The sequence below is a fragment of the Eleginops maclovinus genome, chromosome 9, assembly GCF_036324505.1.
Source record: "Eleginops maclovinus isolate JMC-PN-2008 ecotype Puerto Natales chromosome 9, JC_Emac_rtc_rv5, whole genome shotgun sequence".
Classification (NCBI taxonomy): domain Eukaryota; kingdom Metazoa; phylum Chordata; class Actinopteri; order Perciformes; family Eleginopidae; genus Eleginops; species Eleginops maclovinus.
In genome coordinates, this window is record NC_086357.1 from 28893750 (window position 1) to 28921424 (window position 27675).

The 27675-nt window shown below is 47.6% G+C and overlaps 2 protein-coding genes across 6 annotated transcripts; both read left to right on the plus strand.

The window, feature by feature from the left end:
* The first annotated feature begins 270 nt into the window (after positions 1-270).
* tomm70a (translocase of outer mitochondrial membrane 70 homolog A (S. cerevisiae)) lies at positions 271-11720 on the plus strand. The gene is made up of 12 exons (XM_063891807.1): positions 271-576; positions 1932-2105; positions 3577-3703; positions 4234-4343; positions 4433-4581; positions 6310-6517; positions 6794-6928; positions 7006-7113; positions 7237-7353; positions 7832-7929; positions 8012-8134; positions 10232-11720. Exons 1-12 carry the CDS (start codon positions 343-345, stop codon positions 10383-10385), a joined length of 1737 nt encoding a protein of 578 aa, XP_063747877.1. The 5' UTR covers positions 271-342; the 3' UTR covers positions 10386-11720.
* Positions 11721-12919: 1199 nt separating this feature from the next.
* Positions 12920-26920, plus strand: tbc1d23 (TBC1 domain family, member 23). 5 transcript variants are annotated; one of them, XM_063891441.1, is made up of 20 exons: positions 12968-13037; positions 13305-13657; positions 14269-14371; positions 15291-15396; positions 15723-15927; positions 16334-16457; positions 16613-16737; positions 16816-16862; positions 18584-18687; positions 18778-18900; positions 19107-19199; positions 20499-20669; positions 21026-21068; positions 21375-21478; positions 21559-21695; positions 22588-22632; positions 23685-23773; positions 23889-24024; positions 24280-24474; positions 24751-26920. In XM_063891441.1, the coding sequence occupies exons 3-20, from the start codon at positions 14282-14284 to the stop codon at positions 24833-24835; spliced, it is 2022 nt and encodes a 673-aa protein (XP_063747511.1). In that variant the 5' UTR covers positions 12968-13037; positions 13305-13657; positions 14269-14281; the 3' UTR covers positions 24836-26920. The 5 variants fall into 5 exon arrangements, with proteins under 5 accessions (XP_063747508.1, XP_063747509.1, XP_063747511.1 ...); XM_063891438.1 differs by lacking the exon at positions 13305-13657 and having other exon boundaries at positions 12920-13037; XM_063891440.1 differs by lacking the exon at positions 12968-13037 and having other exon boundaries at positions 13072-13657.
* Positions 26921-27675: the final 755 nt, after the last annotated feature.

The following is a 27675-nucleotide window of genomic DNA, read 5'->3' on the forward strand; positions in this document are numbered from 1 at the left end:
AACACAAACATTTCCCAGTTTGGGATGAATAAAGTATTTCTGATTCTGATCTCGTGTGTCGACAAAAATAAACCCATTAGTTAGAATTCTGACTTTACATCCCCCAAAACATTGTTTTCATGTGGCCCTAATCCTCTTCCCTACAAATATATGTTCTTAGATTGAACTTTTTCTGGAAGATGTAGTACCACCATCTGGCCACTAAAGACCTGCCTGCACTGGCGGCGCTCTTCCTTCCCTGTGACCTCCCCTCCGCTCCGGAAGAAGAAGAAGCTCCTCTCACGCTGCTGCTTTCTGTCCGCCTGCTTCTGGCAAAAACACTGTCTCTCTGTGTTGGACATCATGGCTTCTTCTAAGCCAGTGGAGCCTCAGATACCCCGCTGGCAGCTGGCCCTGCTGGTCGGCACCCCCCTGGTGTTGGGGGTCGGAGCGGTGTACCTGTGGAACCGCAGCCGGCAGGAGGGTCGAGGATCCGGGGAGAGAGAGACCGGTTCAGGGGAGAGGAGCTCCGGGGAGAGGAAGACCCCAGAGGGCAGCGCCAGCCCCGAGGCCCGGGGCCAGGAGCAGGATAGCATGGTAACACTAACACCACTGCAGCACATAATATATCATGATAGCTTCACCTGTGTGAGTGGAGCACGGAGGGGTTTCTGTCCAAAGGTGTCGTTTTCCTCAAGGACACCAACCGTTACTGACAGCTAGCTTACTGAGCTAGCACCGGATTAGCTAGGTTAGCAGCTAGCTAGGCTAACTAGATACAGAATCGGGTTTATCACCAAGTAGGTTACGAGGAACTGGCTTTGGTATGAATGGCGCATGCAGACACACAGAAAGAAGAATACGTAGCCAAAAGTAGTTCTGTTAGTAGTAGCTGTTGACAGGTACTCTTTTAAGACTGTTGTAACGCATTTAAAATAAACAACATTTGATTTGGAGCAGAAATGTGCAGCAGCATTTATCAGAACCAGGATCAGGTAATAGACCTAGGTTTACTCATTCCAAGAATTAGCATTGGTGTATTTGGTGCATACACAAACACAGTAAAAGAAGATCAATTGTAAGCAAAAGACCAACGAATAAAACTATTATTACATAAATATAGCAATTTGTACATGAGGACTTCCACCGTTACCACCAGTGACAGCTAGCCTACTGAGCTAGCACCGGGCTAGGCTAACCAGCCTGCTTACAAATATTACCTTTTAAACCATCACCTAGATATCTCCAGATGGTAAATAATCTGCTATAAATTGGGGGTAGAGCACGGTAATACTTGGTAATCTGTACCTTTTGATATTGTAATGTTATTCTGTCTGAAGAGATGTTTATTTATCCCAAATTGGGAAATGATTGAATTACAGCACCAGATATTAAAAATAATTAACAGTTGGAAAAAAAGTATGTACATAATAGTGTGTACGGCTATTCTACTACTATTACTCACCAACATTCAGGAAGAGTTTCTACGATTGGAGTGAATAGAACATCAATATTTCAGTTAATCATGCACGATTAATTGTGGAAAGCCAAAATCATGATTGGATAAATATTAAACTGTAGTTCTAAAGTGCTTTTCTACATTACTTGGACAGCATGCAGGACACGACAGAAGTTAAAGTGGACATATTCTGCTCGTGTTCAGATTGATATTAGTGTTTCCATGCTTTAATATTGGAATATAATCCTCTGCAGACCGTTTACATGCATACACACCTATAGAACACACTACAGGAGAGGGAACACCACAGAGAGCAGAATACGTTCATTTTTCACAGAAAAGAGATGCTCTTAGAACAGCATGCATTTAGAATATGCATTTCCCTCTAACTCTACAGTACATAATGCCAGTATGACTAAGAGTGTAGAAGATGATCGCCAGGGTTCTGTCTGCACCAGGTTACAATAACTGTTGCTTTCCCCCTCTGGTTCAGAGCCCGTTGGACCGGGCCCAGGCAGCGAAGAATAAGGGCAACAAATACTTCAAGGCGGGAAAGTATGAGAACGCCATCCAGTGCTACACAGAGGCCATCGCCCTGTGCCCCACAGAGCAGAAGACCGACCTGTCCACCTTCTACCAGAACAGAGCGGCCGCCTACGAGCAGCAGGTCAGAAACCCCGTCTGTAAATCCGGGCAGAGGCTGTTTGTTAACACTGAAAATGATTTTAAAAGCAGCTACACTTTGATATGGAGCATCATGCAAATAACACAAGTGCTTTATCACGATCCTTGAAGTGTCTCGGAGGCAGTTATTTAAATTCAAGGTCTTAAAATATCTGACATTTTGGAGAGAAGGCTCTAAATCTGATCTGACGACTCCTTACATTCCCTCTGTTTAAACAGTCAAATCACATGAATACGGGGAGTTTTCGCCCTTTATCCTTGGACAAGATGAACTTTAAATCCATATTTTAAAGCTGATATTTCCTTCAAATTCTCCCAAGGATGCACCTTTGTGCTGGGGTTGTGTTATCTACTCTGATGTTGATAGGGTGGTAAACGCAGGACATTGTTTTCCATTGTTTCGGGTTTATTTCCTTTAAGGAAAAGGCAGATCTTTAAGCTGTCTTTCCTGTAATCCTTGTCCTAACATGATTATAAATCCACATTTTGAAGCTGATATTTATTATAAACGTCCCCAGGTTGCATATCATGTCCGGTGGGTTCCTCTACAGTCAGCTCTAATGTTGATTTGATGATAAATGAAGGACATTGTTTTCCATTTCACTTGTTTATTTCCTTTAAAAGATAAGAAGTTACGCTAGCTGTTGTGCACTGGATTCTCCAGGTATCCAAAAGTGCTTATAACCTGTTTGTTGATCCCACAGTGGAAACATGTACTGGTTTCAGACGCTCACAAGTCAAAAAGAATATGGACAAAGTGACTTAGTGAAAATTAAAGAAGACTGTCGCAGTGTGACGCACTTTATAAAACCCTCGGAGATATTAGCAGGGTTTGGGTTCTCTCATATGGAAGCCCATGCAGGTCAAATGCTCACTGAACCTGAAATATACCTGGCCACGCTAACTTCTTCCCACAAGGTGAAGAGAAGTGGAGCCTCTGCAGCTAACGGCAGCTTCTCCTCCGGTCAATGTGTGGCTGACTTGTTGCAAATCATCAACTGTCTCTGCTGTGACCACACACGTGACCCATCTTCATATCTCTGGACTCATTAAACCCTTTCTGACCAACAGACATATTGTTTCTGGCATCACTTTAACATTTTACGTGGGAAATCATCATTTTGGTTTGAGAGGGGACGCCCCCAGAGGGCTCAAAGGTACAATTCTGACAGGTCTTCTAAATGAAATGCTTTTTGAAGTTGCATTTACTGGAAGCAAATCTAAACCAACCTGGATCCAAACACCTGTGGACTTTAGACACTATAAATGGCTATAAATAATAGAAAGGCCATAAAGATGTTGGTAAGCGTTTTAAAACCATGCTCCCTGAATCTGACGTGGCTCTGCAGGTCATCCTGGGAGTCAGATTTTCATTCAAAACCTTAAATCTTTCATGTTTAAAAAGGTTTTAACGAGGTCTTAACGAGGTCTCGTTTGAACCCCTGTGTTTTCAGATGAAGTGGGCCGAGGTGGTGCAGGACTGCTCTCAGGCCGTGGAGATGAATCCTCGATACATCAAGGCTCTGTTCAGGAGGGCCAAAGCTCTGGAGAAACTGGACAACAGGAAGGAGTGCCTGGAAGGTCAGACCGAGTGGTTCAATAACGTGTTGTGTTATATTTAGTAGAGAGGAGTCTGCTCTCCTGTTGCTGCCTGGTTTCCCCTCTTCATCCAGTTTGATTCCACATTTTGACCAAACACCTTTTACATCCTGCTGCTCTTAGCTCTTTATTTGAACTGATGAAGGACGTTAGTGATGGGACAGAAACTAGCCGAGCTAACGTTAGTGGCAACCGAACAGAAACTCAGATTTGAACCTCAAACTGAACCTTTATCCACTATTTTTACATCTATAAATATATGTTTATATCAGAGGAGGTGCTGAGAACCTCCGGAAGCAGTCTCACAGGGAGAAGTTAAAGACTACAGCTCCCATGATACCTTTCTGTTCCTCATCACTCTAGGTTTTTACTGATTCTATTGAGACTGTCAGAAAGTGTCCAGTCTGGTAGCGGTCAGCTAACTGTGGCGTTCCTTAGGGGTCAATCTTAGGATCCCTGCTGCTTCCTCTTGGGCCTTTAACTGTAATGTGTGTGTCTGCTGTTCCCTGCAGACGTCACAGCGGTGTGTATCCTGGAGGCCTTCCAGAACCAGCAGAGCATGCTGCTGGCAGACAAGGTGCTGAAGCAGCTGGGGAAGGAGAAGGCCAAAGACAAATACAAGGTGCTGATCCTCTCTCCCTCCGATCTTGGTACCTCCGATCTTGGTACCTCCTCCGGACCGTCAGTAATCCTTCTCTCTCTCTGCTGCAGAACCGGGAGCCCATGATGCCTTCCCCTCAGTTCATCAAGTCCTACTTCAGCTCGTTCACCGACGACATCATCTCCCAGCCGCTGCAGAAGGGCGAGAAGAAAGACGAGGACAAGGACAAGGAGGGCGAGGCGGCCGAGGTCACAGAGAGGTCAGAGACCCTAATCCACTGCAGCATGTTTAGAGAGGACATAGTCTGTCTCTCGGGCGTTTAGAGAGGGACATACAGTCTGTCTCTCGGGCGTTAAGAGAGGACATACAGTCTGTCTCTCGGGCGTTTAGAGAGGACATACAGTCTGTCTCTCGGGCGTTTAGAGAGGACATACAGTCTGTCTCTCGGGCGTTAAGAGAGGACATACAGTCTGTCTCTCGGGCGTTAAGAGAGGACATACAGTCTGTCTCTCGGGCGTTTAGAGAGGACATACAGTCTGTCTCTCGGGCGTTAAGAGAGGACATACGGTCTGTCTCTCGGGCGTTAAGAGAGGACATACAGTCTGTCTCTCGGGCGTTAAGAGAGGACATACAGTCTGTCTCTCGGGCGTTAAGAGAGGACATACGGCCTGTCTCTCGGGCGTTAAGAGAGGACATACTGTCTCTCTCTGGCGTTAAGAGAGGACATACGGTCTGTCTCTCGGGCGTTTAGAGAGGACATACAGTCTGTCTCTCGGGCGTTTAGAGATGACATACGGTCTGTCTCTCGGGCGTTAAGAGAGGACATACTGTCTCTCTCTGGCGTTAAGAGAGGACATACGGTCTGTCTCTCGGGCGTTAAGAGAGGACATACAGTCTGTCTCTCGGGCGTTAAGAGAGGACATACGGTCTGTCTCTCTGGCGTTTAGAGAGGACATACAGTCTGTCTCTCGGGCGTTAAGAGAGGACATACAGTCTCTCTCTCGGGCGTTAAGAGAGGACATACGGTCTGTCTCTCGGGCGTTTAGAGAGGACATACAGTCTGTCTCTCGGGCGTTAAGAGAGGACATACAGTCTCTCTCTCGGGCGTTTAGAGAGGACATACTGTCTGTCTCTCGGGCGTTAAGAGAGGACATACGGTCTGTCTCTCGGGCGTTTAGAGAGGACATACGGTCTGTCTCTCGGGCGTTTAGAGAGGACATACGGTCTGTCTCTCGGGCGTTTAGAGAGGACATACTGTCTGTCTCTCGGGCGTTTAGAGAGGACATACTGTCTGTCTCTCGGGCGTTAAGAGAGGACATACAGTCTGTCTCTCGGGCGTTTAGAGATGACATACGGTCTGTCTCTCGGGCGTTTAGAGAGGACATACGGTCTGTCTCTCGGGCGTTTAGAGAGGACATACTGTCTGTCTCTCGGGCGTTAAGAGAGGACATACAGTCTGTCTCTCGGGCGTTTAGAGATGACATACGGTCTGTCTCTCAGGCGTTAAGAGAGGACATACTGTCTGTCTCTCGGGCGTTTAGAGAGGACATATGGTCTGTCTCTCAGGCGTTAAGAGAGGACATACTGTCTGTCTCTCGGGCGTTTAGAGAGGACATACGGTCTGTCTCTCGGGTGTTAGAGAGGACATACTGATGTGATTTGAATTAACAGTAATGAACTTTCCAGAATAAACAGTCCAAATATCCGTCTTGTGATCAGGCCCTCATCAAAGTTAAGGTGTCCCCAATCGTCCTTTAGAGGACATAATGTGTGGCAGACTGAAGGCCTCCTCCATCCTCCATCATATCTGATATTCCCCTCATGAATCAGAAGCTGTGTGAGGCTCCAGATGTGGGACACAGTGTAGTGGTGCGATGGACATGTGAGGTGTCAGGTTCCTCCAGCATTGCATGACGAATATAGAAGGACATACAACAGACAGTGGTTTGGTCTGAGGCTGCTCCTGATGGTCTGTGTCTCCGTCCAGCTCGGGCTACCTGAAGGCCAAGCAGTTCATGGAGGAGGAGAACTACGATAAGATCATCAGCGAATGCAGCAAGGAGGTGGATACCGGAGGCCGCTACACCGCAGAGGCCCTGCTGCTCCGAGCCACCTTCTACCTGCTGATCGGAAACGCCACAGCCGCCCAGCCCGACTTGGACCGGGTCATCAACATGCAGGACGCCAACGTCAAGGTACCACCAATCACCACAGACCTCCACATCTGGATCCTGAGAGACTGCCTCCTGTCCTCTGTCCTGCAGTCTGATTCCTGTCCTCACCTGTCCTCTCTTGTGTCTTGTCCTCACCTGTCCTCACTCTATCCTCACTGTGTCCTCTCTTGTCCTCACCTGTTCTCTCTTGTGTCTTGTCCTCACTCTGTCCTCTCTTGTCCTCTATCCTCTCTTTTCCTCCCCTGTCCTCTCTTGTCTCTTGTCCTCACCTGTCCTCTCTTGTCCTCTGTCCCCCAGCTCCGAGCGAACGCCCTGATAAAGCGTGGCAGCATGTACATGCAGCAGCAGCAGCCCATGCTCTCCACTCAGGACTTCAACATGGCCGCGGACATTGACACGCGCAACCCTGACGTCTACCACCACAGAGGACAGGTGGGGGGGTCACATGTTAGTGTACCTGCTGTTTGACTCGCTGTAGTGCCCTCTCTGAATCCTGCTTCTCCTCCCAGCTGAAGATCCTGCTGGACCAGGTGGACGAGGCGGTGGGAGACTTCGATGAGTGCATCGTCCTCAGGCCGGACTCAGCTCTGGCTCAGGCCCAGAAGTGCTTCGCTCTGGTAGGGAATCAGGTCTCATCACACTCCTGCAGCCCCATGAGCTGCTGCCCCCTGTGGAGCCACGTTCAGTACCGTAGGGAGAGATCTGTCTGAGTGTGTGTTTGTGTCCCTGCTGGTGTTTAGTACAGACAGGCGTACACAGGAAACAACCCGTCCCAGGTGCAGACGGCCATGGACGGCTTCGAGGACGTCATCCGGAGGTTCCCTAAGTGTGCCGAGGGATACGCTCTGTACGCTCAGGTACAGAACACGCACTATAGTCTGAGCCGGCACGTCTCTGGAGACTTCTCAAGAGTTCTGGAAAACCTCTCCTCCGTTACGAGCTGTACTGTCACCTGGTTCTGATTTGTGTAAAATGTGATTAACCGTGGCTACAGAAACACAGCGTCTAAATGTAACACAATAGAATGAAATAGAGAAGATATAAATATTATTACACATGCATCAATACACAAACACAGAAATATTCTGGAGACTATTATTACGTTAAAAAATGTTACAAGATGTTTTACTGAAATGTCTTTCAAAAGTCCAAAACCTTACCATATAAAAAAGACCTTGAATATATAGTTCTAATTATCACCTTCGAAAGTGAAGTTGATTATACTTAATAAATCGTCTCACTAAATGTCAGCTGTATGATTAAGACAGGAAATGGAAGAGATGCGTGTTGTTGATATATTGACCAGACAGTCTTCTTTATGGTGTCTTTGTCCAGGCTTTGACCGATCAGCAGCAGTTTGGGAAAGCTGACGAGATGTACGACAAGTGTATTGAACTGGAGGCAGACAACGCTACCACATATGTCCACAAGGGGTCAGTACTTGATCCCCATTATGAAAGCGTACTGTAAAATAAGTGTGGTTTAAATGTGTTCATCGCTGTTCCATGGGTCCAGTCTGTTACAGCTCCAGTGGAAACAGGACCTGGACCTCGGGCTGGATCTCATCAGTAAGGCCATCGAGATCGACACCAAATGTGACTTCGCTTATGAAACCATGGGAACCATCGAAGTTCAGAGGTAAGGGAAAACACTGATACAAATACTGATATACACCTGAACATCAGCAGGAGAGGACTCTTTAAAGTAGAGACACTACATACTGATATACACCTGAACATCAGCAGGAGAGGACTCTTTAAAGTAGAGACTCTACATACTGATATACACCTGAAATTCAGCAGGAGAGGACTCTTTAAAGTAGAGACGCTACATACTGATATACACCTGAACATCAGCAGGAGAGGACTCTTTAAAGTAGAGACTCTACATACTGATATACACCTGAACATCAGCAGGAGAGGACTCTTTAAAGTAGAGACACTACATACTGATATACACCTGAACATCAGCAGGAGAGGACTCTTTAAAGTAGAGACTCTACATACTGATATACACCTGAACATCAGCAGGAGAGGACTCTTTAAAGTAGAGACTCTACATACTGATATACACCTGAACATCAGCAGGAGAGGACTCTTTAAAGTAGAGACTCTACATACTGATATACACCTGAACATCAGCAGGAGAGGACTCTTTAAAGTAGAGACACTACATACTGATATACACCTGAACATCAGCAGGAGAGAACTCTTTAAAGTAGAGACACTACATACTGATATACACCTGAACATCAGCAGGAGAGGACTCTTTAAAGTAGAGACACTACATACTGATATACACCTGAACATCAGCAGGAGAGGACTCTTTAAAGTAGAGACTCTACATACTGATATACACCTGAACATCAGCAGGAGAGAACTCTTTAAAGTAGAGACACTATATACTGATATACACCTGAACATCAGCAGGAGAGGACTCTTTAAAGTAGAGACACTATATACTGATATACACCTGAACATCAGCAGGAGAGGACTCTTTAAAGTAGAGACTACATACTGATATACACCTGAAATTCAGCAGGAGAGGACTCTTTAAAGTAGAGACGCTACATACTGATATACACCTGAACATCAGCAGGAGAGGACTCTTTAAAGTAGAGACTCTACATACTGATATACACCTGAACATCAGCAGGAGAGGACTCTTTAAAGTAGAGACACTACATACTGATATACACCTGAACATCAGCAGGAGAGGACTCTTTAAAGTAGAGACTCTACATACTGATATACACCTGAACATCAGCAGGAGAGGACTCTTTAAAGTAGAGACTCTACATACTGATATACACCTGAACATCAGCAGGAGAGGACTCTTTAAAGTAGAGACTCTACATACTGATATACACCTGAACATCAGCAGGAGAGGACTCTTTAAAGTAGAGACACTACATACTGATATACACCTGAACATCAGCAGGAGAGAACTCTTTAAAGTAGAGACACTACATACTGATATACACCTGAACATCAGCAGGAGAGGACTCTTTAAAGTAGAGACACTACATACTGATATACACCTGAACATCAGCAGGAGAGGACTCTTTAAAGTAGAGACTTTACATACTGATATACACCTGAACATCAGCAGGAGAGGACTCTTTAAAGTAGAGACTCTACATACTGATATACACCTGAACATCAGCAGGAGAGGACTCTTTAAAGTAGAGACACTACATACTGATATACACCTGAACATCAGCAGGAGAGAACTCTTTAAAGTAGAGACTCTACATACTGATATACACCTGAACATCAGCAGGAGAGGACTCTTTAAAGTAGAGACTCTACATACTGATATACACCTGAACATCAGCAGGAGAGGACTCTTTAAAGTAGAGACTCTACATACTGATATACACCTGAACATCAGCAGGAGAGGACTCTTTAAAGTACAGACGCTACATACTGATATACACCTGAACATCAGCAGGAGAGAACTCTTTAAAGTAGAGACACTATATACTGATATACACCTGAACATCAGCAGGAGAGGACTCTTTAAAGTAGAGACTACATACTGATGTACACCTGAACATCAGCAGGAGAGGACTCTTTAAAGTAGAGACACCACATACTGATGTACACCTGAACATCAGCAGGAGAGGACTCTTTAAAGTAGAGACTCTACATACTGATATACACCTGAACATCAGCAGGAGAGGACTCTTTAAAGTAGAGACACCACATACTGATGTACACCTTCTGTTTCCAGGGGAAATCTGGACCGGGCAATCGACATGTTCAACAAGGCCATAAACCTGGCTAAGTCAGAGATGGAGATGGCTCACCTGTACTCGCTATGTGACGCCGCATACGCTCAGACCGAGGTGGCCCGGAAGTACGGGCTGAAGCCTCCGACTCTGTAATGCCAACACGTCTCCAACCATCGCTGTGTTCATGTCTCACCTCACTCTGATTTGTAAAAAATACTGGACCCTAACAGAGCCCTGAATATATATACACAGTGTTTACATCAGCAGGGGTTTGTTAGCATAGAGAGAAGGATTTATATTCACCTGGCTGCAGTCCTGGCCTCAGGGGGGCAGTTAGAGGGGTTGTTGGGGTGATTTAAAGTGGGTATGAGGGACAGGAGTAGTCAGTAGATGGAGGTTGGAGAAACAGACAGACTCCACTGAGAAGTAATCCTACGTCACAGCCGAGTTTCTGGTCTTACGCTGCCTTGATTGAGTAGTTGATTTGTGTGGCGTTGGTCCAAACGTAAAATGAATCACCGATGGAGGCGGCGGGGCGCCAGAAACTTCAATGAATGTTTTAGAGAGGCTTCAGTCCTTGCAGAAAGGGCTGTCTGACAGCAGGTGAACCACTTCATGGTTCAGCCTCTGATTTCCACTGCAGAACATCCTCATGCTACCCCACTTTAAAACATGCAAACTCCCCCTTTAACCCCACCATCATCGGACCTCCTCATCGCTCAGAATACAGAGCAGCTTATCTAGAGAGGAGCACAGGGAGGGTCCTGAAACACCTAATGAGTAGTAACTATGTGAAGTGTGCGCCGTCTGTTGATTACTGACTTTAAGGCTTTTGTGACTTTTTGCGGAGAATACTGAGAGCTTTTTGAATGGACTGTACACTCGTTAATTTATGCTGATCTAAAGTGTCCCCCCCCCCGCACACACACACACACACCACAGGCTGTGTAACATACACTTTCTGAATGATTATAGTCCCTGTGTAACGTCTGTGTTTGTAATGCTGGAACTGATCCCATGGGTACGGGCTGCGGAGGTTAGCTTAGCATCAAGTGTTTGTTTTAATTATGATGGGATTGCCTGTTTCTCTAATTCTTTTTTATACTTTGTGCAGCATGTTCACTTTATAAATAAATGTAAATGCAATGCTCGTGCTGTCTTGAATACTAGGAAACCATAACAGACTTTGGGCGAGACGTCCTTCATGTCTTTAGTTTTGTTTTTGGGATTGTCTTTGTTTTGTCAGATGTCACGAGGGGTTGGATAGTGATTCATGTGTCCTAGCTTAATTGAGATTTATTTTCTATTGTGAAATGTTCATTTGTCCTGCAACATTACATCTTTTGACAGAGTAACCTTTTATTTTTCTGTCCTTTTCGAATGATATTGTCACAACCCGAGCCTTATCGCTTTTCTCTTGATGCAGTGCATGATTTGGTTCTCCAGTAGCATCCGTACTTTGTAAAAAATAAAAGTATTTACATTTTATTGAATGTGTGGAAACTCCAAGGAACCAAATCATTGAAGCTGCAGCTGGTGACGGTTCTTCTCTGCAGAAACCTTCCTAAACTTTCAGAAACAAACTAAATGTATGTAGCCAGCACACACACACACACACACACACACACACACACACACACACACACACACACACTGGGTGTTTGATATAGATTACATTGACATATTTTAGGATCTGTACAGTGACCAAAGTGAAAGAGAAAATGAATCCTAATAAAGTTATAAATTCCTGGAATCGGTTTCAACTTTGCAGCAGTTCCTCAAACCTCTCGAGCTTGAGTTCTGTATTCTTTGTGCTGTAATAATGATCAGTGACGGAGAGTAACTGAGTACTCCACTCAATCATTTCCTGCTCATTAATACTCCACTACATCTCAAATGATTTTTACTACATGCGACTGAAAGCGTTCCCTGAAACATTTCGATGAATCAAAGATAATTGACTGTTATTGTACATGCTAACTCGAACAGTGTTGATCACTTGGGGACATTAATAAACCTAAGCTCTTGCAGACTTCATCTGATATCTGCTGGTCTCATTCCCTCTGTCTCCCAGTTTCCACTACAATGAGGGCACACCTTACTCCCGGGTTCTGAACCTTGGGCCCCTGCATTTAGAACCAGTGCTTAGCCCTGTAGGCCGCCACCGTGCACATTCGAGTGTGAACACCCCAACCACGTGGGTGCTGCTGTGTTTGGAGTGAATTTGTTCATACAGTTTACAGGCCCCAAGTTCAGTTTTTCAGTTGATCAGTTGATCAGTTTTTCAGTTGCTCAGTTTTTCAGTTGATCAGTTTTTCAGTTGCTCAGTTTTTCAGTTGCTCAGTTTTTCAGTTGCTCAGTTGATCAGTTTTTCAGTTGATCAGTTTTTCAGTTGCTCAGTTTTTCAGTTGCTCAGTTTTTCAGTTGATCAGTTTTTCAGTTGATCAGTTGATCAGTTTTTCAGTTGATCAGTTGATCAGTTGATCAGTTTTTCAGTTGATCAGTTTTTCAGTTGATCAGTTTTTCAGTTGCTCAGTTGATCAGTTTTTCAGTTGATCAGTTTTTCAGTTGATCAGTTTTTCAGTTGATCAGTTGATCAGTTTTTCAGTTGATCAGTTGATCGGAGAATTCGTTGATTGGTTGAATAGTTGATCAGTTGCAGTCACAAGGCAACAGTCGCTCATTGATCACTGACGTCAACACGCTCAACACGTCGACCGTGTTGACGTCAGTGACGTCATTGACGTGCTGCGTCATCACAACCATGGCGGACTGTGTTGAGGAGGAAGCTCTTCAGAGCAGCTGGTGAGGATCTCTCTTTATCACACCTTTAGCACACCTTTACAGCGCTGTCAAACCCTGGGTCAGCTTCACCTGAGAGGAGGGTCGCTAAATATAACACTGCGTAGTTACTGTGTTCCTCTGGATGCTACCCGTTAGCTCGTGCTAATGCTAATTAGATCCGTCCAAGTATTCATGTTCTCATCCCTTCACTTCTACCGGTGACACGTATTAAGAAAGCCTGTTAGCCAGACAGCTAACAGTAACCTGCAGGTTCCCTTCAAACCGCAGACCCTGTTCCTCTGCTGCCAGAACCGCAGACCCTGTTCCTCTGCTGCCAGAACCCCAGACCCTGTTCCTCTGCTGCCAGAACCCCAGACCCTGTTCCTCTGCTACCAGAACCGCAGACCCTGTTCCTCTGCTGCCAGAACCCCAGACCCTGTTCCTCTGCTGCCAGAACCCCGGACCTGCCAGAACCCCAGACCTTGTTCCTCTGCTGCCAGAACCCCAGCAGACCTGCTACAAGTACATGTACTCGAGTACTACTCTGTACTGAAGTACTAGTCTGTACTCGAGTACACATTTGAGGTACTTGAGTATTGGGCTCGACTCAGAGGTAGAGACTGTTCCCCAGGTCGTTTCTGGTGAGTTCCTCACAGAGGTGGAAACACTCGGAGGTCTTTGGACTGGTCTTGTCTTCCCGAGGCCTTCCAGACTGTCTCTACGAGACGTTGTGTGCTGATCTGATCTGTACGTGTCTCAGCTGTCAGAGCAGCAGAGTGACAGCGTCTTGATTTCAGATGGATCACTAATATCTTTAGACTCAACGGCCTTGCTTTATAAACAGGTGTATTAAACTGCAGGACTCATGAGAGCACATTAATACCGCGAGTATTATTACTTATACTGAAGTAGAAGTACTTCCATTGTATAAGCATTAATAACACCATATACTCATAAAGCTAGGTGTGGGGGGGTCAATGAAATATCATGAACAGATGTCTTTATCTCCTCTGAGTTTATCATCACCTGGGAACTGTCCGAGCCAAAGTTCACCTCACTGCTCAGTGTCAGTGGGTCTGAAGTATTTCTATGTTCTGCTACTGTGTACTTTTACTCCTGTATTTAACCCCTTTAGTTGCTAGGCAGATCTGGATTAATGATGGTAAATATAATCAGCCCTTAAATCAGACTTTAGTTCACCTGGAGTAAATCCAGTATACAAAATCCTCAAACCTGATCTGTCCCCCCTCAGGGACCAGGATCTGATGGAGGCTCTGGACTCTGGGTCCGACATGGAGACGGAGCGAGGGATCATCCAGGAGAGCTCGGCCCAGCACAGAGCCAAGATGTGGAAGGTGAGAGGAAACGGGACAGCAGTACGAAACACAAGAAGTACAGACACAATGAAGCCACTCGCAGCGTCCCGTCAGAGCTGCTCTTTGGGCTTCAGTTAAGGGATTTAAATTAAAGTGAAATATGTAAAAGAATGATATTCACTCTGAGGTCAAATACAAATAACATGTATAGACTAATTCAAACTGAGGAAAGAAACATTTGAACTAATATTAAGCAGAAATGCCTCTGCTAAATTAGCCGATTAATTAGTGTAAACGATGCAGAGTATTTCACATGTCTTTGGGAGACTCTAATCCTAATCTGCTTTATGCATCAGGACAGAACCTTTAGCACTCTGTCGTCAGCGCCTTTATGCCGTTAAGGAATTCTTTGTGTCAGACACGATGAGTGGACAGACGGGAACGACGAGTGTGAGAGATAATGTAAACGTCTCAGGGACACACCCACTCTCCTGGAGCTGGGACAGACTGCATACCTGCAACATATTTCAGTGTAGGGGGGGACATTAGACACACAGGTGACAGCTCACTCTGTTCCACCTGTCAGGAGACTATCCTGTGAGCATCCTTAGTGGACAGACCGGACAGACCGGACAGACCGGACAGACCGGACAGACCATACAGACCGGACAGACCGGACAGACCGGACAGAGGATTTGTTTTATGATTCCAATTTCAGTTAAATCTCTGAACTGTGTTACCTACAGAGGAACAAGGTGTCCCTTTCTGAAGGTGTCCCCTTTCTGAAGGTGTCCCTTCCTCAAAGTGTCCCCTTCTGAAGGTGTCCCTTCCTGAAGGTGTCCCCTTCTGAAGGTGTCCCCTTCTGAAGGTGTCCCCTTCTGAAGGTGTCCCTTCCTGAAGGTGTCCCCTCCTGAAGGTGTCCCCTCTATGAATGTGTGTTTACCTGTCTGTGCTGCAGATCGCTCTGAACGTCTCTGGGAAAGGAGACAGCCTCTCTCCCTGGGACGGTGTCCTGGATCTCCCCGAGCAAAACCTCATCCACAACCGCAGCCAGCAGCTCATTGGTCAGTCCTCCCCCCTCAGTCTTCCCCCCCGTCAGTCCTCCCCCCTCAGTCCTCCCCCCATCAGTCCTCCCCCCTCAGTCCTCCACCCCTCAGTCCTCCCCCCCTCAGTCCTCCCCCGTCAGTCCTCCCCCCCTGTCCTCCCCCCCTCAGCCCCCCCCCGATATTGGTTTTATTGAGCTTGTGTTTCATTAAAGGTTGTCCATTCGTTTTAATTTAAATCTAGCAACCGTCACAAACAGGATAAATACAGGTCTCTGTTTCTCTGTATTTCAATGACCTCCTTATTCTATTTCTATAAATCCTGCCTCTGTCCCCCCCCCGCTCAGACCAGCTGAAGGTGTGTGAGGAGGAGAGTGGCGACATGGTGTGTGACGTGGAGGCGGTCATCACGTTTTACTGTAAGTCCAGAAACCTGTCGTTCTCTCCGGATCTGAGCTGGCCTCACCTGCTGAAGCCTCTGCTGGGTCTGCAGCTGCCCCGCAGCGACCTCTACAACTGCTTCTACGCCGTCATGAACAAATACATCCCCAGGTAACACACTAACTCACCTGACCACTTATAACTCAGGTAATGTCCTTCTGAACGGGGTCTTTATTTTAACCCCTATTATCAAATCGGTCTTATGCAAAACACCTGGACATGTTTCACGTGTGCTTTTAAAAATTCAACTAATATTATCATATATTTCTTAATACAATAAATGCATTAGATGTGTTTATTCCATATTTCTATTACATTTTATTATTACTGTTTATCCTCTTTCACTCTTTGTACCGCTGTGTTATTGTTACAGCTAATGACCTAAAGCTGAAGGGGTTTTCTTCTTTGGTTTAATACCTATCAACCATAGCTTATACGTCTGAGTAAATGAAGTATTGTAAATAAGATTGCTACTTCTGCAGAAAACCAAGGATTGCTTTTCTTTTACTGGTTTCAGGGACTGCGTAGCGAGCGGCCGGCCCTTCCACCTGTACAGACTGCTGCTGCAGTACCACGAGCCCGAGCTCTGCAGCTTCCTCGACACCAAGAAGATCACACCGGACTCCTACGCCATCACATGGGTACGTCTGTCCGTCACTCAGCAGGAACAGGCGGTTTTTATTTCTTCTGCAGATAAAGGCTGAAGGACAAACTGAACTTATATAATAAATACACGTTCAGTAGCATGTACCTCCCTCCATGCCTGCACTAGTGTCTGTGTGTTATTCCTCCATAGATGGGCAGTCTGTTCTCCAGCCACTGCCCCCCCGACGTTACCCAGGCCTTCTGGGACTGCTACCTCCGACAGGCTGACCCCTTCCTCATTTTCTTCCTCATGCTCATCATCCTCGTCAACGCTAAGTAAGCAGCCGCTTAGGAAGCTGCTACAGTCACAGGATCGGGCTGACCCTAAATATTCTGTGTTTGATTTCCCCTCAGAGAGGTCATCCTGTCCCAGGAAGGAGGCAGCAGAGAGGACATCATCAGTGAGTCTAACCTGGGCTCCCTTTATCTCTTTTTAATCACTGCTACGGTGGCCCACAGGTGCCAACAACAATGTGTTAAATACCTCCTCCATCAGGAGGAACTGCAGCTTCAGAGAGGATGCAGATACAGAAACTCAGATCAGAACTCATGCAGCAACATCTGTAGCAGCTCTTCAACTCATGCAGCATCTAGAGAACATTCAGCAGAGGAAACATGAGCAGTTTACTGAAAGCTGCAGAAACCAAACGCTGCAAGAAGCTCCAACACAACGGAGACCAGGGGACACTCAAGAGAGACGCACACAGCTGGAGACCAGGGGACACTAAAGAGAGACGCACACAGCTGGAGACCAGGGGACACTAAAGAGAGACGCACACAGCTGGAGACCAGGGGACACTAAAGAGAGACGCACACAGCTGGAGACCAGGGGACACTAAAGAGAGACGCACACAGCTGGAGACCAGGGGACACTAAAGAGAGACGCACACAGCTGGAGACCAGGGGACACTAAAGAGAGACGCACACAGCTGGAGACCAGGGGACACTAAAGAGAGACGCACACAGCTGGAGACCAGGGGACACTAAAGAGAGACGCACACAGCTGGAGACCAGGGGACACTAAAGAGAGACGCACACAGCTGGAGACCAGGGGACACTAAAGAGAGACGCACACAGCTGCAGACCAGGGGACACTAAAGAGAGACGCACACAGCTGGAGACCAGGGGACACTAAAGAGAGACGCACACAGCTGGAGACCAGGGGACACTAAAGAGAGACGCACACAGCTGGAGACCAGGGGACACTAAAGAGAGACGCACACAGCTGGAGACCAGGGGACACTAAAGAGAGATGCACACAGCTGGAGACCAGGGGACACTAAAGAGAGACGTACACTGCTGGAGGCCAGGGGACACAAAAGAGAGACACACACAGCTAGAGACCAGGGGACAGTAAAGAGAGACGCACACAGCTGGACACCAGGGGACACTAAAGAGAGACGCACACAGCTGGAGACCAGGGGACACTAAAGAGAGACGCACACAGCTGGACACCAGGGGACACTAAAGAGAGACGCACACAGCTGGAGACCAGGGGACACTAAAGAGAGACGCACACAGCTGGAGACCAGGGGACACTAAAGAGAGACGCACACAGCTGGGACCAGAGCGCTGGGTGACGTTCAGGATCAGAAAGCTGTCTCTGTCTCTGTCTCTGTCTCTGTCTGTCTCTGTCTGTCTCTGTCTCTGTCTCTGTCTCTGTCTGTCTCTGTCTCTGTCTCTGTCTCTGTCTCTGTCTGTCTCTGTCTCTGTTGGTGGAAACTTTCCTGAAATGTTTTCTGGTCTTATTTTAACGATGTGGGATTTTGGGAAAAAGTGATCATTTTGAAAAAATGATCTGAAATGTTTGAAAAGAAAATCAAAAAGTGTGAATTTGTAAAAGGAGGGGATTAGGGCCACATGAAGAATGAGTTAGAAAATAGAGAAAGTATTGGGACATTTTTAAAAGTCGAAATTTAGAAAAAAAGCCGGAAAAAGTCTGATTTTATTTTAGGGAAAAGAGATCACTGAAAGAATCAGTGTAAATGTGTGACGCACACAGCTGGGGGCGCTGGGTGACGTTCAGGAACTGTCTCTGTTGGTGGAAACTCACCTTGTCATTGTAGCGTGTTTTTGCACCTGTTGGCCTCCGTACTCTTAAACACGTCTTTCCTTCTCTCAGAAATGCTGGAGGAGTCTCCGTCTCACCTGGAGTCGGAGGATATAGAGGATCTGTTTTCTCTGGCGCAGTATTACCAGAGTAAGACCCCTCTGTCTCTGAGGAAGGTGAGGCGCCGTGTAGACGTCAGTCTGGGAGGAGAGGGTGAACACAGAGAGGAGCCTCTGTTTCTGAGTGTGTTTGTTTGTCCCTGACAGATGAACCAGAATCTGTTTGGCAGCTCTCTGGTGGCTCTGAAGGAGGAGGACACTGATCTGAGTCAGGCTCTGTGTCTCCCTGTGTCCGTCCCTGAAATCCTGCAGGCCAACCAGCTGCAGCAGGTCAGCACCTCAGCCCTCGCACGGTTTCCCTCTAAAGCTCATTACTGTAGGACATACACGCTGAGCATCCACCCTGCAGCAGCGTGGCTCTGTGAGCTTCATTGAGTAGTTAAGAATGCACACACTAACAGCTCCAGGGAGGCTGGTTTGGTATCGGCGTGGAGGTCACACCCGTGCCTGGAAACAGATGTGTGTTTCTCCCTCAGGACGGGGTTCGCTTCTTTGTGGTGGATTGTCGGCCTGCAGAGCAGTACAACGCCGGACACCTGTCCACCGCCTTCCACCTGGACTCTGACCTGGTGAGCACCTTCATTTCATCCAGGAAAAGTCTCAGTAACAGATCCCAACAGAGCCGGCCAGCTAGCCAATCAGCAGACTGGCCTCTGGTTTCAGACAGAGGGTGAAAAGAGGAGCTGCAGCACAGGCAGTCTGAGACACTAAAGCATGGAGACATGTCCCAGTAGAGACACTAAAGCATGGAGACATGTCCCAGTAGAGACACTAAAGCATGGAGACATGTCCCAGTAGAGACACAGAGCATGGAGACATGTCCCAGTAGAGACACAGAGCATGGAGACATGTCCCAGTAGAGACACAGAGCATGGAGACATGTCCCAGTAGAGACACAGAGCATGGAGACATGTCCCAGTAGCGACACAGAGCATGGAGACAAGTCCCAGTAGAGACACAGAGCATGGAGACATGTCCCAGTAGAGACACTAAAGTATGGAGACATGTCCCAGTAGAGACACAGAGCATGGAGACATGTCCCAGTAGCGACACAGAGCATGGAGACATGTCCCAGTAGAGACACAGAGCATGGAGACATGTCCCAGTAGCGACACAGAGCATGGAGACATGTCTCAGTAGAGACACAGAGCATGGAGACATGTCCCAGTAAAGACACAGAGCATGGACACATGTCCCAGTAGCGACACAGAGCATGGACACATGTCCCAGTAGAGACACTAAAGCATGGAGACATGTCCCAGTAGAGACACAGAGCATGGAGACATGTCCCAGTAAAGACACAGAGCATGGACACATGTCCCAGTAGCGACACAGAGCATGGACACATGTCCCAGTAGAGACACTAATGCATGGACACATGTCCCAGTAGCGACACAGAGCATGGACACATGTCCCAGTAGAGACACTAAAGCATGGAGACATGTCCCAGTAAAGACACAGAGCATGGAGACATGTCCCAGTAGCGACACAGAGCATGGACACATGTCCCAGTAGAGACACTAAAGCATGGACACATGTCCCAGTAGCGACACAGAGCATGGACACATGTCCCAGTAGAGACACTAAAGCATGGAGACATGTCCCAGTAAAGACACAGAGCATGGAGACATGTCCCAGTAGCGACACAGAGCATGGACACATGTCCCAGTAGAGACACTAAAGCATGGACACATGTCCCAGTAGAGACACTAAAGCATGGAGACATGTGCCAGTAGAGACACAGAGCATGGCGACATGTGCCAGTAGAGACACAGAGCATGGAGACATGTCCCAGTAGAGACACAGAGCATGGAGACACGGTGAAGCGGTGATTCTGTGTATGGTTTGATGTGTCCTGTGTCCTCCAGATGCTGCAGAACCCCTCTGAGTTCTCCCTCTCGGTGAAGTCTCTCCTGGAGGCTCAGAAACAGTCCCTGGAGTCGGGATCCGTCGCCAGCGGGGAACACCTCTGCTTCATGGGCAGCGGGCGGGAGGAGGAGGACATGTACATGAACATGGTGCTCGCTCACTTCCTGCAGGTGAGGGAAACGCTCAGAGCTCAGGAGGCAGACCCCCTCCCACCGAAGACTCCCCTCTGGGATAGAGCTTATCGTCAGGCTGGCTCAGGGTTTACCTGATCCTTCATGTCTTTATTTTTTACATGATTAAGTTTGATATACGTCAACACAGAGTGGGTTTATTCACTTATAAAAAGGGAAAACGACTAAAGAATAAAACCACACATTTTATATCCCACCCCACACCCCCCTTCACTCCCCTCACTGCATATGAGTCTCCAGCAACTCTCCAACACATGCAGCATTCAGGAAACATTCAGCAGCTTGAGGGTGTTTCCAACATGGTGCTAATCAGAGCTGCCCTGTCTCTGTTTCAGAAAAACAAAGAGTATGTCAGCATCGCTAAGGGAGGGTTCATGGGTGAGTAGAGGGTACCGGGACCGCCGCTGTCAGGGCATTCACTAAAACATCCATCTGCTCTAAGGTGTGTGTGTGTGTGTGTGTGTGTGTGTGTGTGTGTGTGTGTGTGTGTGTGTGTGTGTGTGTGTGTGTGTGTGTGTGTGTGTGTGTGTGTGTGTGTGTGTGTGTGTGTGTGTGTGTGTGTGTGTGTGTGTGTGTGTGTGTGTGTGTGTGTGTGTGTGTGTGTGTGTGTGTGTGTGTGTGTGTGTGTGTGTGTGTGTGTGTGTGTGTGTGTGTGTGTGTGTGTGTGTGTGTGTGTGTGTGTAGCTCTGCAGAAGCACCTGGTGGACATGAACATCGAGGGCCTGGACTCGTCATACCTGCACTGGATCGTCAGCACGTCAGGATCCGGCAGCCTCTGCTCTCCGGACGTGAGACACCGGGAACACCAGAGCAAATACCGGGTCCGCTAACAGACTCTGATCTCTAACGTGCTGTTCCTGTCCTGCAGGGGGACAGCGGCGCCGGGGACGGGAAGGGAGTGAAGTCTCTGGTCAACAAGATGACCTTTGCTCTGAAGTCAAAGTCTGTGAACGTGAAGGAGAAGATGATCAGCTTCATCGAGAACACCGCCACACCTGTCGACAGGTGAGAGGGCCCCCCCTGCTGTAAATACCACACACTGATACACACTCTGCCGCTTCAGGGGTCTAAATCTTCAGGTTTGTTACACAACTCAAAGTGTGTCCTTCCAGAAAACACAAACCAAACAGGAGCAGAGCAACAGACAGCTGAACCAATAGGAGCAGAGGAGGTGTCATGTGATCAGGGGGGAGAGAGAGTCAGTATTCTGGATGTCTGGTGGGAGGGGGCTCCAGAGGGAGGGTGCAGAGAGGCTGAATGCTCCGGACACCCTGCTGGTTAAGGGTGGTGCAGAGAGGTGGATGGAAGCAGAAGACCTTAGGGTGGGGGGGTGGATGGGTGGGGGGTGATGTGCAGGAGGTACAGAGGAGGGGGGAGAGCCTTAAACATGGTGTCTGACGGGCAGACAGGAGGGGGTTCATGGAGGAATATTCCACCAAACCTTCATCATCTTTATCTGCTGGGGGTTAGGGTTCACTTCAATCCTGTTCTGTATTCATGTTTTCTGATCAAGTAATAACAACAACAACAACAACAACAACAACAACAATAATAATAAACAATAATAATAACAATAATAACAACAATAATAACAACAATAACAATAATAATAATAATAACAATAATAATAACAACAACAATAATAATGTAATAATAATAAACAATAATAATAAAAGACCAATCAAAATAAATCTGCAGCTTTTAAGGAGAGTTAATGATTTAAATGCAAAAGTTTAAAATAAAGTCTCCCATTTCTTCTGGTGCAGAACCCCTGCCTCTTTTAAGTCCTCCCTCCTCACAGCCCTGTCTCTCTCACATCAGACTTGTGGTCGTTTATTTTGTACTTTAATAATTATTATTTAAGTTTGACCGACCCTTGTGCCTTATTCCATGCTAGAATATCTTTCAATCTGCCATGGCCTGAGAAGGTGGTTCCTGATCGGTAAGACTTCCACCAGCTGTCTGTCACCAGCATGGGATACACTCACACTAACGCATGCTGAGCACCACCATGTAACACACACATACACACACACACACACACACACACACACACACACACACACACACACACACACACGCTTCGCTAACAACCTGCAGGAAGTGCAGTCATCCTCACCTCCGCACTGTGGAGAGGAGCTTCACAGCTGGAGTTGCACTAAAGGAAAACCTCAGGATTTTCTCCCCTGGACAGTTTCCACCCAGTGTTTCTGAGTCTTAAGTGGATAAATGTGAGGCCCGTTTCCAGAGTGGGTCCAGCATTAAGGGAGAGGGGCAGCCTGCAGCTCTGGACTACACACAGCAAACTGGGAACAGAGTTTAGAGAGGTTTCTGCAGGAGGAAATCTCCATTGATCCGTTCTACTATATTTAAGGTGTCCATTAACTACAAGCCCCACAATGCATCTTGTGTTGAAGGCCCCTTAATATCAGTCCTCTAGCTGGGCACTCTTGATTAGAGGATCCACTCCTTTATAATGTAGTCGGACACTTATCAAGTAAACTGTATTTAAAGAGCCCAATATCACATTCTACATGGGGGGGGCTTTACAGTCCGTACAGAATATGACCCCCCCTTTGACCCTCCCAGATGCTTCCTTCAATTCTGGACCAAATTAGAAAATAATCCAGCATCATTCAGATACATAAGGGGGGGGGGGGGGGGGAGTGTCAATGTGGGAAAATCCTGAAGTTGGTAGTCTGTCTTTCCATCTCATTGTTCTTCAGGTGATAGTCAGAGCCGATCAGAATGAACTCAGCTGATTATATCTGACTCTGACTGACTAACCCCTGTTAATGTCTCACTGTGTGTGTGTTAACTGTGGAGTGTGTGTGTGTGTGTGTGTGTGTGTGTGTGTGTGTGTGTGTGTGTGTGTGTGTGTGTGTGTGTGTGTGTGTGTGTGTGTGTGTGTGTGTGTGTGTGTGTGTGTGTGTGTGTGTGTGTGTGTGTGTGTGTGTGAGATAGGTGTTCATGTGTTCTTCTCTCTGTCCTCAGACATGTGAGCAGCAGTGACCGGGTGGGTAAACCGTACCGCGGAGTGAAGCCGGTCTTCAGCATCGGGGATGAAGAGGAGTACGATACAGGTACGCTGAGTGAGAACTAGAGGGGGGGGTCCATGATGTGAGCTGCAGAATCTCCTGGCACTGCATCTGTACTCTTTTATTTTGAAAATCCTCCTGAGCCTCTGATGTCATTCAGATGAGATCGACAGCTCGTCGATGTCGGATGACGACCGGAAGGAGGTCGTAAACATCCAGACGTGGATCCACAAACCGGACGTGAAGCACCACATCCCCTGCAGTGAGGTGAAGGAGACCGGACACATGTTCCCCAGGTGAGACGTGTTCCCCAGGTGAGACGTGGTCCCTGGCCAATCAGCTCTCAGAGGGGCGTGGCCAGCAGCAGCTCATTAGCATTTGAAGCTACAGACAGAATGAGCTCTTTGGAGCAGGGCTGAAACAGAGGGGGTTATGGGATGATCTGTTTGGTGTTTCAGAGACCGGCTCTGGATATATCCTGTGATGATGTAATATGACCTTTCACCCTGAAGAAGCTCCAGAGTAACTCAGTCTTTAACTGTCTCCTGCAGCCACTTGCTGATCACAGCCTCCCACATGTACTGCCTGCGGGAGATCGCCTCCAGGAAAGGCTTCTCCTACATCCAGTCCCGACAGGCTCTGAACTCTGTGGTGAAGATCACGTCCAAAAAGAAGCACCCTGAACTCATCACCTTCAAGTTCGGCAGCAACAACTCAGCGGGGGTGGAGATCTCCGCCGTGGAGAGGTGACCAAACTCTGAAGCAGATTCCTAAATGATGCGATCTCTTCGGGACACACACGACACACACACAGTTTATTTCACACACTGAGAAATGCAGGTATTTGAGGACGAGCGGCAGGTGAGGAGAATCCAAACCAGCTGTAGGATATAAAGCTAGCAGAAGGAAAGAGAGAGCTTCTCCGTTATGTCCTAGAATAAAACGTTCAAATGAAAAGTGGCTGGTGGGGGGGGGGCTCGTCTTTAGGATCCTTTGTTAACTTCCTGTTTCTCTCCTCTCAGATATTTAATACCGAACGCCGGCGATGCCACGAAGGTGATCAAGCAGCAAATCATGAAGGTGCTGGACGCTCTGGAGAGCTCATAGGGGGGAGACCTCCAGTTGGACACTAACTGTTAAAGGAGGAAGAGGAGTCTGTCCACCTGCAGAGAGACTGTGAGGACACACTGTGGTGCTCTGCAGTTATCCAACATCTCATACTGAAACCTCTGTCATCCTTTCCTTTGATGAAACATCACCCCCCCCCCCCAACACCTTCACACCGGGCCTCCGGATCATTCTGTGCTCCTCTCAGATGTGAGGGGGAGATTGAAGCCTCTGTGTTTGGGTCGGGGAGTTACCTGTAAAACCCCCGCGCTGTTCCTTTTACCTGCAGTGATGTTCGCTCCTCTCATCCGACTGCTGTACTCCAGGCCCGGTCCACAGGAGAGAGACAGCACATGGGTGTTCAATATTTAGGGGAAATGTACGGATGCTGGTTTCTAACCGACTGAGTCTGAGTGAAAGCACTCTTTGTGTAGCGTGGTGATCCGGCAGAAAGAAGTAGTCCCTGCATGAGAGGCTCACAGGAGGCTCTGGAGCATCAGCAGGACATCTCTCTGAAATACCAGAGAAAAGCACAGCACTGCAGGTAAAGCAGGAACACTGGAGACGCCCCCCCCCCCCTCGTCTCTACAGCAGTGTGTCACAGAAATGATGGGAGGGGGTGTAAAGGTGTGTGAAGTGTGCACAGATACACAGTATAACATGCTCACTGCTCTGAACACCTTTGAGATGTCCCCTGAATATTCAGAGACACGGAGCCTGTGTGAGGGGGTGATGTTCAAAGAATCCTCAATCTCAGGAAACAGGAAAGAAATCCAACATTTGGGACTTTTTATTCATAAATTGACAAGAAAAAAACATCAGAAATATTTTAGATTTCTACAACTTTTCTCGTATAAATTTCAGATTTACAGAAAAAATCTAAACATTCTGGGATATAAAGTCCTGAATGTACAAGAAAGAAATACACAATTTGGGGGATAACACTTTTCAGAATTCATGAGAAAGAAATCAGAACATTTAAAAGACCTTTTTGAAGTTCAAAGGAAACAGATTCATTTCATATTGGAAATAAAACAGGTTCTGTCATCAAAGCATTTCTGAGTTCAAAGTGCTTTCTGAAACTGAATGCCCCCCCCCCCATCAGTCTGTTAGGACCTGACTCTCACTCAGCCCCCCCTCCATCAGTCTGTTAGAACCTGACTCTCACTCAGCCCCCCCTCCATCAGTCTGTTAGGACCTGACTCTCACTCAGCCCCCCCCCTCCATCAGTCTGTTAGGACCTGACTCTCACTCAGCCCCCCCTCCATCAGTCTGTTAGGACCTGACTCTCACTCAGCCCCCCCTCCATCAGTCTGTTAGGACCTGACTCTCACTCAGCCCCCCCCTTCATCAGTCTGTTAGGACCTGACTCTCCCTCAGCCCCCCCCTCCATCAGTCTGTTAGGACCTGACTCTCACTCAGCCCCCCCCCTCCATCAGTCTGTTAGGACCTGACTCTCCCTCAGCCCCCCCCTCCATCAGTCTGTTAGGACCTGACTCTCACTCAGCCCCCCCCTCCATCAGTCTGTTAGGACCTGACTCTCCCTCAGCCCCCCCCCCCCATCAGTCTGTTAGGACCTGACTCTCACTCAGCCCCCCCCTCCATCAGTCTGTTAGGACCTGACTCTCTGCCAGCCCCCCCTCCATCAGTCTGTTAGGACCTGACTCTCTGCCAGCCCCCCCTCCATCAGTCTGTTAGGACCTGCTGAAGGGGGTCCGGACCTCAGGCGCAGCTTGGAGGAACTGTTTGTAAAAAGTCCCTCTGGATACCCCACCCATGTATCACTGCTTTAGTCTGCTTGCCACTGTTGCCTTCGGCCTGATAACGCTCCTCTTCCTCGTCTGACTCTTCCTCGCTTTCTATGACTTCCTGTTCCTTTGTGTGGAGATGTGAAGCACTACCCTGACGTCCGTCTGAAAATCAAGGGGAGAGAAGTAAAGGTGTCTCTGTGCTCAGACTGAACCATCGTCTGTCCCCGCCGCAGCGTCTCCAGTGTCCTCTGCCCCGTGCGGTCCTGCTTTCATTTTCTAAGCGTCTGTGTTTTTAATAAATGGAGATTACTCACCTGTGGGAGAGTTTCATTCATGCAGCCTACCGTGTCCTTTGTTCACATCTGGAGCGTAGTGACATCACTAGGAGCACTAGCGCTCCTATTGGCTACAGCTGCCACACATTGTACTGATACAACACATCTGTTGACCAATCACAACAGAGCCATGCAGCTAGCCAATCAGAGCAGACTGGGCTCTGGTTTCAGACGGAGGGTGGAAAGAGGAGCTGCAGCACAGAGAGTCTGAGAAACAGAGAGACATGTCCCAGTAGAGACACTAGAGCAGTGAGACATGACCCAGTAGAGACACTAGAGCAGTGAGACATGACCCAGTAGAGACACTAGAGCAGTGAGACATGTCCCAGTAGAGACACTAGAGCATAGAGACATGTCCCAGTAGAGACACTAGAGCATAGAGACATGTCCCAGTAGAGACACTAGAGCAGTGAGACATGACCCAGTAGAGACACTAGAGCAGTGAGACATGTCCCAGTAGAGACACTAGAGCATAGAGACATGACCCAGTAGAGACACTAGAGCAGTGAGACATGACCCAGTAGAGACACTAGAGCAGTGAGACATGTCCCAGTAGAGACACTAGAGCATAGAGACATGTCCCAGTAGAGACACTAGAGCATAGAGACATGTCCCAGTAGAGACACTAGAGCACAGAGACATGTCCCAGTAGAGACACTAGAGCAGTGAGACATGACCCAGTAGAGACACAGAGCATGGAGACATGTCCCAGTAGAGACACTAGAGCATGGCGACATGTCCCAGTAGAGACACT